This window comes from Dermacentor silvarum, chromosome 10 (assembly GCF_013339745.2).
Source record: "Dermacentor silvarum isolate Dsil-2018 chromosome 10, BIME_Dsil_1.4, whole genome shotgun sequence".
Classification (NCBI taxonomy): domain Eukaryota; kingdom Metazoa; phylum Arthropoda; class Arachnida; order Ixodida; family Ixodidae; genus Dermacentor; species Dermacentor silvarum.
The window spans coordinates 106,920,169-106,935,118 of NC_051163.1; the positions used below are offsets into that span (position 1 = coordinate 106,920,169).

General features: G+C 46.7%; 1 protein-coding gene across 1 annotated transcript in view; it reads right to left on the bottom strand.

Moving 5' to 3' along the window:
* The window catches only part of LOC119466429 (uncharacterized), a 217,391-nt gene extending 203,696 nt beyond the window's left edge, over positions 1–13,695 (bottom strand). The window contains exons 1-2 of the mRNA XM_037726942.2: positions 13,581–13,695; positions 5,800–5,979 (exon numbers count right to left, since the gene is read on the bottom strand). Of these exons, the coding sequence (XP_037582870.1) occupies positions 5,800–5,970 (171 nt within the window). The 5' untranslated portion in view covers positions 5,971–5,979; positions 13,581–13,695. The remainder of the gene's footprint in view (positions 1–5,799; positions 5,980–13,580) is intronic.
* Positions 13,696–14,950: the final 1,255 nt, after the last annotated feature.

Below are 14,950 nucleotides of genomic sequence, written 5' to 3' on the forward strand. Positions count from 1 at the left end.
GAGCTGAGGGTATTAAGGAAAAAATAAAAAATCTATTTTTCAACCAGAAAAGCCATTTAAATAATTCCAAACTATATTGTGCTTAACGTACCAAAACTACACAAGGTTATTATTAGGGTTCTGTGCTTTCGATATAAACCAATAAACACAGAAATTTTTGCCCCGAGGCGCTTTTCATTCTTTGAATCAGTAAACACAAAACAATTACAAATGTGAGCTGTCATTGAAAAAAAAAAAAGAAAGATGGGCAAAAGTCGCTTCACATGCAAGATTTTTCGAGTCACTACGCCGCATTCAGACGTGGTTGTTACTTCTCGTGCATATCTCGTTTTGTTGTTGCGAAAGTGGAGTTTTCATGGATGCTAAAAAAAGTAAAAAGAAATTACTTTCTTTATGTAACGCGTCCGCAGAATATTCACTATCTGCTGAAGTTTGCCTCGGCAGATTCTGACGAGCGCACAGCATAGAATGGCCGATCCCGTAAAAAAGCTTCCCTTCATTTTCTTTTCATCCCCGTGTCAAGCGTAGAACTTGCGTTTTCTTGACGGTGTTTCCTGAGCCGTAAGGAGCATGCTGCGATGGCTGGCAAATATCTTACAATGTACATGCCCATTTTTTTTCAACAACATTAAGTGTTACTTTCATGCTCCTCAAATCGTCTTGTTTCATTTGTTAACTCTTTTCGTACCACGCCCATCTGGCATCGCTAGCGCTCTATCGATGGCTTGAAACGCCGCTTTCGACACCTTCCGTGCCGCTCACGGACATACTGCGCTATCGGACGTGAAGGAGGAGAACTATATTTTAGTTTTCTAAGCAGTTCGTTTTTTTTCCCGCGAGGCGGTGATTTCTAAACGCACTCGGAAGTTTCTCGATCGTCAAAGGAGAACGAAAAAATGGCCGCCCGCTATCGATGGTCTGAAACGTCGCTTTCGAGACCTGCCGCGCCGCTCGCGGACACACTGCGACATCGGACATGAAAGAGGAGAAATTATATTTTTGTTTTCAAAGCAGTTCGCTTTTTTCCCACCTGTCGTTGATGTTTAAACGCGCTCCGAAGTTGCGCGATCGTCAAAGCAGAACGCAAAGATCTCTGGCTCAGGAAACGGCCCGCGCGCTTCGGGAGATCGCAGATATTCGGAATTCCGCTGCCTCTGCGGCTGATGTTATCGATACATCGAATAGCAGGGAGTCAGCTAACGCTGACTTTTCGTCGGACTTTGAGTCTGAAAGCGACGACGACGCAAACAAGCCCATAACATCGGCGGCCGTAGCCCGACATGCCCAACTGTAGTGCTTGCAGTTAAATTTTTGTAGCAGAATACCTGTTCAATGACAATTTTTTTTCTGAGATAGTGCCTAATAGGCGGAAATACATTTTGTATATCTCAATTTTCCTTACGTTTTTTTTTCTCTTAGTAGATACAAGCGTGTCTTTACAAACATTGTTCAATTTTATCGCACAATCTTGGTTTTAGTAATTTACGTATTTTGTATGACATACATCTCGTTAATAAATCTTTTATGCGTAAAAGTGCATTCTGTTTATGTAATACATTAAATATTGAGTGAAGTAGTTCTTTAGAAAAAAAAAACATCTGCCCTAACATACAAAAACACTTTTTCCCATAGTAGGGAAAGAATTAAGGCAGAAAGTTGGGCTAGTTGGTAACGAGCATAATAAGACATAATTATGCCATTCATTCATTGATAGTACCATCAGGGCTTACAGAGGGAAGGGGCTAATAAATACAGATAATTATACAAAAAATAACAGCAAACACGGAGATTAATCAGATGACAATGCATGGTACAATGTAAAAATAACGCAAGTTACAGCGACACAATAAGCTTATCATTGTAACAAAAAGTATACAAATAAAAACAGAAAACTTGGGTAATACAGATGAAATGTAAATGCATGGTATATAGGCCAAGTTAGAGTGAGAGGGTAAGCTCATAATGATATCAAATAAAGCATAATACAAAACATACTGTTTGTTGATTAGGGATATATAGATAGTAAAATAGAAATAACTTATAAACAGTACTGATCTGGAGAAAACGGAACTGCTTCGCTAGACATTGACATCAAGGTATACTAGATAACGTTAGTAAGTGCCTTACGGAAGTGATCGTTGTTAGTTATAGAGACTAGTGGATCCGGTAGGCGATTCCATTCCTGGCATTCCATTTCTTTTCATTTAATTCTTGAAGTGCCCAAGAACAGCTCTATACGCCTTATTGGCGCACTTGCGTTACACAAAGAACAGAAAACAAAAACAAACTAAACAGAAAACCTGAAAGAACAGTGGTAAAATGCAACAAAACAATGAATTACGTCAATGACAGAAGTCAGATAATGAGCAAGTACAAGAGCTGAAAATAGCGTAAGGTATTTTGTTGTGTCACAATACATATTAGAGCGTTAGAGTTGCAAGAAGAGTTTACGTAGAAAATGCTGGGATTACGCAAGTTTGGGCGAGGCACGCAGAATGTTACAGCCGACAGTAACCGCGGACAGGAAAAGTGGTTATGAATAAGTTTATACAAGAATAAGTAATCCCGATATTTTCGTCTTATTAATAGCGTAGCTGTTTAAGTTCGAGGTCCAGCTACAAATCGTTCGCAGAAACTCCGCCGAGCTATGACGTCACAGCGTTGCCTAGCAACCACATGGCACCGCTGCGCCTGACTTCGCGGAGCTTCGCACAGGTGTCATGACGTCACCGCTTCGACTTACGCATCGCTTCTCCTAGCCGCGCCGCGCTGCGCCTAGGTCTGGCGTCACTATGCGTCGCCTAGCAACCACCTATCATGTCTGCGCCCGACCGCACCACGCTGCGCCACCGCTTCCCGTACATCGCCAAGCTTCCACAGCCGTGTAGGCGGAGAAAAAAAAGTCATGACGTCACTGCGTGTCGCTTCGTTCGCGGCCTTCGTATAAAGCTCCGTGACGCCGCGACGGCGGCACATTGCCTTGTGTCTGTGCCGAGAACATTGTTTGGCCACCTAAAAAAATGAAGGCACCTTGCGCTAGTGGTGCAAGGCTGAAGAAACAGCGTAGCTGGGGTCGACCAAGCTTCTCCACCAGCCTTGCACCTCGCTAATTAGAACCGTGATTGGTGTGGGGGACCGACCGAAACGGCCATGTACAGCTCGGCAATGCATTTTTACTTTGTAAAAAAATAGTGGCATAACATAGCATTACATAGCAAAAACGCGGTAAAATCTCAGCATAACATGGCAATAGCAAAACTTGGTGAAATCTTGGCATTACATAATAATACAAAGCAAAAACTTAGCAAAACGTCGTAAACCTTGGTCGGCCCCCAGGTACGCTGTTTCTTCAGCCTTGCACCACTAGTGCGAGCTGCCCTCATTTTTTTCTAGGGATGTAATATAAAACATGCGCAGTACACGATAAAATACACGGCGACCCAAAAATTAATCGCACAGGATACGAATGAAACGTGGCTGAACACAACCAGTTTCTTGGTTGGAACTACAAATTACGGCTGGCTTAAATTCGCTGTTAAAACGACAGATGTGTAAACATAGCTATTTCAAACACTTTTGCAAACGGAGACAAGAGGGAACGGGGTGAGAATTTTTGACGTCGCTCACGCTGCATTTTTATGAATTGGCACAACTATTGCGCCCTTCCAACAAGAATGAAACGCACTCATACGCAAAGCAAAATTAAAAATATGCGTGAGAAGAGGAACAAAAACAGAAGAACAGCCTTTGATAACAAAACTTGTTATTCGGTCATAAGCAAGAGAATGCATTGGTTTTAACTTACGGCCGCCGAGATATCGTGTTCTGAAAAACATTAAATGTTGAAATCATCACTGAAGGTATACTGCCAGTCACCAAAGCTATAGGAGCATGCGCCGTATTCAAGAAAACCGAGGCGATATTGGCAATATTGTCGCAGTTTCTAAGAATGCCACGAGAAGGATGGTTTATGACATTAATTTCGGCACGCTCGGTACTAATCCTTTACATAGGTCCAGAAACGTTTGGTATCACATTTGGAATTTTTTTGGAAATCATTTGGATGATTTTGGAAATAACAAATGAAGATAATATGACATGATTATAAGCGTAATAAGACACGTACTAACGAAAGAACACGGCATTAGCGTGGTTCCGTGTTTCTTGTTACTCTAGTAATCATGTCTTATCTTCATTTGTTATTTTCACTCGTTGGTTCATAAAATAATTATGTAGAGTGTTTGGTATGTGTTCAATAAAGCTGTGTCATGCCAGGTGCGTTATATCTTCTCCAGTAATTACACAGTTGATTTGTAGCACAAGCATCGATTTCTCTTTGGCATTGAAATTAGACACTGAAAAACCCCGGTTGAAAGGCGAAAAAATAAACACTAATAAATAACCACCGATGTCAAAGAAAAATACCGAAAACACGGAACACTGTGAGAGATGCCATAATGTTAATTTTGACAACTTGAGGGTACTTTATGTGCACCCAAAGTGTAGGGTACACGAAGGTTCTTGCATTCCACCCCCACCAGAATACGGCCTGCGCAGTCGGGAATTGAACCCGCGACCTCGCGATCAGCAGCACGCCGTCAGAGGCACTTAGCCTAACGCGGTAAGTCATAAGATACGTATAGCATGAGTGGTTTGGTAAAACGGGCGCTTGAGATGCCCGTGGCCCACGACGTTGCCAGCCACACAAGCGAGCCATAAGTCACCAGGATCCTTAATGCTTTTTGGACTCTGGTCAAATATTATTGCTCGGTCCAAAGCCTTGCTTGTCTGATCGTCGTACCAGGATTGTTGTCACAGTTGGCCAAGAATTAAGAGTGGAAATAAAAATGACAAGAATAAGAGAAAGTGAGTATCGAATTCTAAGCAGGGTTGGGAATCGAACCATGCAGCAAGCTCTTGCTCAGCACCACACCGACATTGCCACTGTCACACCATTGTACCATGTAAAGAGGACTAAACTATGGACACCTTCCCGAAGATGCCTGGAAAAAACGAGCGTTTTAATACTCACCCTGTCGAGGGTGACGTGCGTCAGCAGCTCCGTTTGCTCGAGCACCAGAACCAGGGGGCACACTTTGAACGGGAGCTCGATTCCCTCGACGCCGATCAGGTGGACCGTGACGACCCGCTTGGCGAACGTGATGTGCTGCAGGAACTGCACCGGGCGAAAGCGCTCCAGCACCGACACGTTCAGGCTGATGCCGGAGAGACAGCGGTGCTCGCGGAGAAACCACAGCGTAGCCAAGAAGAGAATCACAGCTTTGGGGTCGTTGGGAGCCATGGGGTCACTATGAGTCATTACGAAGTCCAGGCTGCCTTCCCGCAGTTCGTTAAACTCCATGCCGAATGGGTTCAGGAACTTGTTCAACTTTCTCTGCATCGCGCGGAACGGCAATGAAGTTCGTAAGGGTTGCTTCCAAAAACAAAGTGTGTCGGCACATATAGAGGGCCCTATATGCACTGTTCTCAACATTGCCTTGCTTAATCCCTTGTCTCCTTAGCTACTCCGGAAGCAGTATTGTGCAGAAGCAGTCTGTCCTGCTAACATATGCTTTATATGAGTGGAAAATGAGTTTTGTCACCGACCTGCCCACACAACGAAGAGACGAACATTATCTGGTGCCTTAGCGGCTGGAAACACTAACGAGCATCTGTGCTGTGACCTTAACATGCATTGCCAACACTAAACGGTTGCGTTGGAGCTGATGTGTGACGTGTATGATACACACGCGTCACCTAACTGTGTGCGCACGTGGTTGAAGTGACAGTATGACTTACCGCTTGAGTCACCATCCAGCAGCGGGCACCTCCTTCGTTTTTCTGTGTGCATGAGTCGAGCAGTGAAGGCATCTGGAATACACCGCGGGTGACATGGGCGGCCCTCTCGAGCAACTCGAGGTCGTCCTTGAAATGCTTTTCGGCAAACTGCAGAAACCTGTATGCCTCCATGTTCAGGACCTGAAAGCGTGCAGAGATATTTGAGCAACATTGTGGCTCGCGAGCCTAAAACAGCAGCAACGTTTCGAGTCTAATCCAACAAGAGCGTCAACCGGCACGAAATCATTAGTCGGTCGACGTTCCCGTGAGATTATAGGTGTACGTGCGTGACCCGTTCTTATCTCTGCCTCGCTGACTCAGTGACATACACACACAGAAATTCGGGCACAACTCATCTACGATGATTATATCCCTTTATGCGAATAGCGGCAACACATGATGTACGAGGCGTGTACTACGGCAGCGTTCCTCTCTCGCTCTGCCGTCTTGAAACGCTGCGCCATGTGGAGGAGACGACGTGACCTCGCGCGTACACGGTGGCAACTACACATTGACCGAAGTTTGCGTCAAGGAGGTTCATTGGAGAAGGGCACATACCCAGTGGCACATACCCGCGTGAACTGACATTTTATTGCGATAGCAATTATATGGACACTCCAAAGCAGATTTCTGCCGTCGGCGTCGCCGTCGTCGTCGCCGTGAGGTTCCGTATGACGTCAATGGAGATGAAATCGTCGCCGCGCGCCGCCGAACGCTGTATGTGCGAGTGAAAGGGCGCGAGGGACGCGCGCTTTCACGGGGAGCGAACGCATGTCGGAGAGCAAACGCGCGTTCTGCCCCGTGCTCCCTGAAGGGCTGCAGAATTAAGCGTCGCTTTCCTCCTTTCCATATATAGAGAGCAAACGCAACTTTTTCCGTCGCGCGAAAGGCTGTGGAGGGACGGGAGGGAAGGAGGGGAGGTGGCGTTTAGCTGCAGCACAAAATACATATTTATTTAAAAACGCCGCGCGCGTTCGCTGCGAACGCGGGCAAAACGCCGACGGCGTCGACAACAGTTCTGCGCGTTGCTGGTGCATGTGCAAGTTTATACAGCTGATAAAACTACTATCCTTACTCCGTATAGCTCTACTAATTTGCTATCGCAATTGGTGCTTCGCCATTCGGGTAAAACTGCGACAATTTTTTTAGACTGCACTATCTGCAAGGATCGGTCCACATTTTTTTTTAGTGGGATAGCGTGGCAGCCGGAAAGGGAACCACTCTGACAATTCCAAGAATTGTACTCCGCATTTAAATAACGCCCATCAGTTTTGCAGCAGATGTACAGTCTACCGATTACAGTAGCCCGCGAGAGTCGACTGGCCGGCCGGTCAGCGGCTTCTAACGGCGCGAAGCGACAAGACCAGTAAGACTAGCGCATGAGCACAAAGTTCACTCGAAGCGCACGTTTGGTCTCTCAGGCAATTCCCACATAAAATCCCTATACATAAGAAAAATGTAGCAGTTTCGCCCGAAAGGCGAAGCATCCATTGCGATAGCAAATTATTAGAGAGCTATTCGGAGTAGGGATAGTAGTTTTATCGGCTGCATAAACTTGGACAGATTGGCTTACGAACTGAATTAACAATCGTGGTGCCAGCGCGCACAAGAAAACATGAATCGATCACACTGAATGACCGCGGCCAACGACTGTCAAAACGCTGGCAGCAAGCGCAGGTTCGCGCGGTCTATCGCTTCAACGGAAACTGAGCGGCGAATGCACAGCGCATACAAAGGTCAGAGCCGTGTGGAGATAAGAGACGGTGCGGACGACCGGCATCCCCGGGCAAAGCGCAAAGGAGAAGTTGTTGGCAGAGGAGAAGCAGCCGCCCCCCCCCCCCCCCTCTTCCCGCTTTGTTGCTTTCGCGTGGGAGATTGAGTGGCAAGATACGCCTTTGGTGCCGGAGCACAGCGCCGCCCCGCCTCCCTCCCTCCCTCCCTCCCTCCCTCCCATACATCACGGTCTTTCGCGCGACGGTCACGTTTGCTTTCCGCCGAGCATTCGCTCTCCGTGATACCGCGCGCGCGGGGGGGGGGGGCTCGCGCATACGGCACGCGGCGACGATTTTATCGCCCTTGAAATCTCTACTGAACCTCACGGCGACGGCGATGCCGACGGCAGAAATCCGGTAGAAGTGTCCATATAATTGCTATCGCAATAAAAGTACCGCCATCCTTTGATCAACGCTGCTTCACTCTCTCCTGTATCTCCGATTGGACGATGATAGCGCGCGCTTTGGCTTCTTTATATTTTTTCGCCTCAGAGCCATGTTAAAAGTCACTCTGAGCATAGCCTCCTATATATATTTTTTTAAATATAGGAGGCTATGCTCTGAGCCGCAGTCTCCGGCGGCGGCGGCGGCGGCGGCGGCGGCGCGCGCCCGGCCTGAAAGTTTCAACGTGGACTATATCTAGGACTTTCACTTGCTTTCGCAAGCAAAAAATAAAGGAAAAACACAGCATATCCACGAAGTGAATGATGATGAGTGGGGAAGCACCGGGGGATCATTCGGGTAAACCACAGCTACGGACGAGAGATAAAGAGAGCGCGCGTCGGGAACGAGAGAGAGAATTACACCATCTTCCCGTAGGGGAACCCTGAGTAGTATGCGAAGTAGCCATGGGGTCGACTCAAGGTAGTTTTATCAGCTGTATAAACTTGGACATGCAGCAGCACCAGCAACGCGCAGAACTGTTGTCGACGCCGTCGGCGTTTTGCCCACGTTCGCACCGAACGCGCGCATAGTGGAACTGGAACCGGAAGTGGAACCGGAACGCCATCTAGTGAACACTTCATAAAACGACAGGTGGCTACGGACACAACGCCATCTATTGAGCAATTCATAAACTAGAGGTGGCTACATACCACTACTACTACTACTACAGAGGAGGGAACGACCCACACCCTAAGGAGCTTCGCCCCTAAAAGCAAGCGCTTTAGGAGAGGAGACGGGGGAGGAAAGAGTAGATGGCGGTACTTCTACTATACAGGGACTTTATTCCCACAGGCATGACACCGCCCCTGTCGAGATTAACTCAGTGGAAGCTTCCCTGCTTATCGGAGACAGCAAGTGCACTCGAACCCGGACGCGTCTTTTTTTATAACATATACCGCTGTAGTCCACATGCACTGTAAGATAAACAAAGCGCTCAGAAAGGAGAAATTGTTGCGCCACGCTTCAAACTAGATCGAGAAGTTGAGTCCTCTCTTGCGCTACTCTTTCTTGCCCATTTGACACAATTCCATTGTAGCTTTGCACGTTTTGTCGAAATGAGCACTAGAGCAGCACACGCTAAGAAAATAAAAAGAAAGGACGCAAGCCAGGGCCACACGCTCCCGCTACCAATAATAAGGAAGGAAGCCTCCACCGAATTAATCGTACCAGGGGCTGTGTCGTGCTGGTAGGAAGATCGTAGCAGACGCAACATGCGCTTCGAGTGAACTTGGTGCGCATGCCCTCCTCTTGCTGCTCTCGTCGCTTCGCGCCGTGCTACGGATGTAGTGCCGCAGGCAGGGCGTTTATCAGTTGAAATCGATTAGTTGATTGAGCGTGGCGTCTCAAAGGAAAAGCACTTGAGCTGTGTGCCGTCAGCGCAACCCGGGGTTCCTCAGTAAAGTTATGGGGTTTTACGTGCCAAAACCAGTTCTGATTATGAGGCACGCCGTAATGGGGGACTCCGGAAATTTAGACCACCTGGGGTTCTTTAACGTGCACCTAAATCTAAGTACACGGGTGTTTTCGCATTTCGCCCCCATCGAAATGCGGCCGCCGTGGCCGGGATTCGATCCCGCGACCTCGTGCTCAGCAGCCCAACACCATAGCCACTGAGCAACCACGGCGGGTCCCGGGGTTTCTCAACGTGCCCGCGAATGTAACATTCAATTCTGGGGTGTTGCGCGCCAAAACCACGATATGATTGAGATGCGTCGTAGTGGAGGACTCCGGATTAATTTTGACCCCCAGTGGTCCTTTAATATGCTCCCAGTGCCCTTCTAAATGCGAATGAGCGAGCGTTTTCGCATTCCACCCCCACGGGGGCGGTGCCGTCGCGGCACGTTATGGAAAGTGCGAAATCGTGCGCAGTAGCATAGTGTCATACGGGGGTGATCATTCTTAAGTTTTCCAGAATTTTTAAAAACCTGTCATAGATAACAATTTCGTCCTTGAGCTGGATTGTTCATACCGCTCCGCGTTCGCATGCAACGTTCTTACATTCTTGACCGGCGCTTAATGCACGAAACTATAAACTATGCCTGCCACGCTTACTAATCAGTTCATAGCATGTGGGAAGCGCAGGTTTCTCAGCTTTTATTGCGACGGGAAAATGGTTGGTGCACGACTACGATACCGGATTGCACGGTTGCTTTTGGTGGTTCCTGCTCTTGCGTCCCAATGGGTTATTTAGACTTGTGACATGCGAGGAGGCTTCTACTTATCGCAGTATCAACGAGCAGGCATTCGAAAAGAATAGTTTCATTGCGACACCGACTGTGGTACACTCTTTATTTTTATTTATTTTTTATTTACAGTATACTGCGGTCACGAAGGACCATGCAGGTGGGAAAATATACAGTTTCAAATTTACAAGCACAAATGGAGCCGTAAGGCACTCAAGCTCACAGAAAAGGGAAACAAAGCAATCTTACGCATATCTAGAAGTAGAACAGCGCAGCCTGTCAAGATAACAAAATAACACAGTTCATAGTAAGTGACGCATACTATAAGAAGTATAAAAGTAAACAAAAAAAGAACTCTTCCCGGAATACGTCGGGTGCGTAAATACAGTATTTGCAAATTATGAAGTAACACTGCATCAATAAAGCACGTAGTGAAAAAAACGACGAAATGCAAAAGTGAAAGCGAAAAAAAAAAAGTCACATGAACATTCAGTGGTTTACTGCATTTCTAAATCAGTAAGTAGCGCACTTTCAAATGCACTTGCAGATTCTAAGGAAACAATATTTTCAGGCAGCGAATTCCAATCAGAAATGGTTCGTGGAAAAAAAGAGTACTTAAAAAGATTAGTGCGCGTTTGATAAGAAAGTAGATTATGTGAATGTCGATTTCTCGATGTACGTGGCAAAAATGGCTGAATAAATGCACGCGCATTCACATTAAGTCTGTTGTGATAAAGCAAGAATAAAAATTTAAGTCTTGATATTTTCCTGCGCTGCTCTAAGGTTGGAATCTTATTTGAACCAAGCTTGCTTTATACGAGTTCTTTAACTCCGAAAAAAAATGGGGGCGCAGGGGGGCGCGCAAGCGAGACATAGGAAGGAATAATTGCGCCACAAATAAAGCATGTGCAAATAGTACACTGAACGGCACCTCAATGCGGTCAGTGACAGGAAGGCGTCCAAACAGATCAAAACACCTCTTCCGTTTAAACGCCACATCAGTGCCATTTTAACAGAAAGTTTCTGCACAGGTTGTGGTTCACTGCATCCCGTTTTGAAGGACTGTGTTTTGCTTGACAGATGATAAACGTGGCATCTCAAGAAAACCCTACATTCGATGAAAAATGATCTGATGGCCTTACCCTGCGTTGAAGATGACGTAAAATCCCTACATTAATTTGATGCTGAAAACACAGGATACATTAAGCCTACATTAAGTTCATGAACAGGATACATTAAGTTCTTGTTGACCTAATACAGAGCATTTGCCTTCTCTTTTATAAATATAATTTTTCATTGCTTGACGTTAACTCAAATATTTTTCGTACTGTGTAATGCGAGTATTCACTAGATGTTTTAACTGCATTTGAAGTTCTACGCATCATTGTATAATGATATACGCAACTGTTTTACTAACAATGCCCGAGAGATTTCATTGCATTGCACATTGTACCCTATTATTTCTTCACTTTTTTTTCTCTTTTTTTTTTTCCTTTCTTCCTCCTGTCGCAACTGTCAATGAGTTAAAAGGGTTCGACAGCCTTGTCAAGCGGTCGTGTAGACTGCTTTTTCTCTCAAACCCCCAGTTTGTACCGCACACTGTATTGCAAACTGAAATAAAGCTTTGATTGATTGATAACGTGCACCACAGCGCGGCCACACCAACCTTGTCGCTTCAGGGACTGTCAGTGCCATGGCTGGGTGGCTATAAGCAGAGGCCGCCTTCAGAGCGTGCAAAAGAGTGCACACGTATGTACAAACGTTCTACGGCAAAGATGCACGAGCAAAATACGCTAACGGGTTTAGTAGATCAGGTTCAGGAAGCAGTTCATATGCTCCGTATAGACAGACATAGATTAGCGATTCGACCATAGACATCAGGCAATCGCTTTTCAGTCCTTCACGCTCAACGAGTTACAGGCATAACACAGTAGATTTATTTCCTCGAGCTATACTTTCGGGCAACATAAGCGTAAAATTATCTGACCAATTTGCTTCAGGGCCTCATTGTTACTGCGTGCGTCAGTCACGAGGTAATGCATGAGTCCGGAAGTCACCCCACCTAGGGTTTTTCGATGTGAAATCTTAACGTGAAGGCTTTTATGCGTTCCACCCTCATTTGAGGGCTAAGGCGCGGCCACTAATCGAATCGGTAACGTCGTATTCCAACAACAACGATTACTGTCAAAATTTACGTGCTGCAACGACACATTGAGTATAGCGCAAAATTAGGCTGGTTTGTGTTCGTCCATCTTGTAATTGCGCTTAGTACGTATACAACTAACAATCAGCACAGGACACAGCAAACAGGCACGACAGAGTACAAACCAACTGAATTATTGTCTCTGGAATGGTTGTAGATATTTGGGCTGCAGCCAAGAGTCGATGTGGAGATGCGTAGTCTAAGCTATAGGCATCTGCAAATCTAACCTGAACTTCGCATCTGCAAGACCTGAACTTGACATCTGCACATGCTTTCTCGAATGCAGCGCACATATGGACAACGTTTCATCAGTAATTAAGGCGCGTAGCCCCACCCTATGCGTGAAAACCATGCATGCGCGCATATGGACGAGGATGAGTGGCCGACCGGCGCGCGATGAACAATAAAAAAATAAGTTCTGGGGCTGTACGCACCAAAACCGTGATCTGATTATGAGGCACGTCAAAGTGAAGGACTTATCTGGATCAACTTGCACGAACTGGGGTTCTCTAACGTGCACCTAAATAAGAACACGAGCGTTTTTGTATTTCGCCCCCAGGCCGCCGCGGCCGGTATTGAAGCCGTGACCTCTAGCTCAGCAGCGCGACGCCATAGCCCTGGGTTTCCGCTGTGGGTCGGCGGGTATTGTTACCTCCAGTTATGCTACGGGCACGCAGCCCACTGTTCGTATTTAAAAAAACTGGGGTTCTTTAACGTGCACTCAATGCACGGTTCACGGGCGTTTCCACAGTTCGCCCCCATAAAAATGCGGCCGCCACTGCCGGGATTTTGTCCTGCAGCCTCAGGTTTAGCAGCTTAACAACAAAACCACTACGCCACCACGGCCGCACCGGTGCGTTCACATGTCATCTGGTCTCGATTGTACTCGGTGCATTACAAGTTGGAGTAACCCGCATAGTGGAACCGAGCACCGAAGCTTATCCTTCATGGTGCACACGTCGCGATCGATTCCGAGGTTATTTCAGAGGTATGGTGATCCTCGGGGTCCCCCATCCTGCCCTATGGACAAGATTCGTTCATTTTACCGGGATACAAAAGGCTTAATGTAGCGGAGCTGTAAAACCCACCATATAGAGAGGCGAAGGCAGGAGACGTGGTATGGCGAATGACAACACTCACGTTTAGCGGCGCCAGGAGCCGGCGGCCAAGCGCGGTCACGTCACCGCAAGCAGGAAGCAGTTCTGATCCACTGCGGCAGGCTCCGGGTTCTATAGGAACAGTTTGGCGCCCCTGCCATTAATGGCGCCGCAGTAGCAAATTGTGTTTCGCATTCAACACCAGGCGCGCCGATTTCTCTAAAAAAAAAAACCGATTTTGCCTTCGTCCAGCTCTATTATTTTTGCTGAACAATGTTTCATCGAACTTCGGAAAAATATAACCAAGAAGGAGCGCTTGATAACGTTGCCAATATGGAGCGATATAAAGATGCATTCGCGAGCGGAAAGAAGCCGAGTCCATATTTGTGTAGTTGTTGTTGCCTCAAAACATGAGTCGTACCCACGAGGGTAGTTTTGGCTGTGCTTTCGCCACGTGCAGCTTTAAGACTCCTGTTTATCGCTGTCGTGTAGATAATGTGGTAGGCGTCGTTTATTTATGCTTTCAGGGCTGCGAAGAAAGCATGCATCAGAAAGCATGCGAAGCAAGAGGGGCGGACACGGCACACGTTACCAAATACGGGAAACATCTCGAGTTAAGATAGCACGTTGATCGTTTGAAGCTTGACTTTCACTTTTTGCAGGCTGTAGTGAACCATCTTTATTCCTTCAGTAGCTACACCGCTGCTGCATTTAAAATTCATTTTAGTGATCATCAACAAGCACTTTTGACACAGTAATGGCCCGGATAATGTTTGTTTATCGACAGAGATTATATCTGTTTTAATTGCGCAAGGAAGGGTGACAAATCGGGGTAAAACTCGTCTACGATGACTATCCTATGCGAATGGACAAAACTCATTGTGTATGCGACGTGTAGTGCAGCTGAGCTCCTATCTCGATCATGCTTCCCTCTTAGAGTGTTACTGTATATGGCTCCCTCCCTAATGAGAGCAATATAGATAACTTTCATGTGACGTCACGGAGCCATCTCTCACCGCGCTGGTACCCAAAGATGGCGACTACGATGACGCCAGTGCAACGTTTTATCACGCACACACTGTTTTACTGTTTGACGGCGATTGTTTTTCACCGGTTTACCAGTGTTATCACTCTGACGTTCGACGCAAGACGCGCCTCTCGTTGCTGTCATGCTTCTTGCTTACACCGCTTCTCGACCTGCTGTTATCCAAATATGGCGTCCGCGATGACGTCCGTGCCACCTATCTATCCAGTAAGTCTATTCCCTCTAAACACGTTTCGCCATCTAGAGGCGCCGCTTCGAAGTCCGAGCGAAGTTCTTCACGTTGCCTCCGAGATTGCGTGGCATTCGAGATTGCACCGGTGCGTATATATTAAAGTCATTGGAACCTCCATTGACGAAGTTCCGGTGAC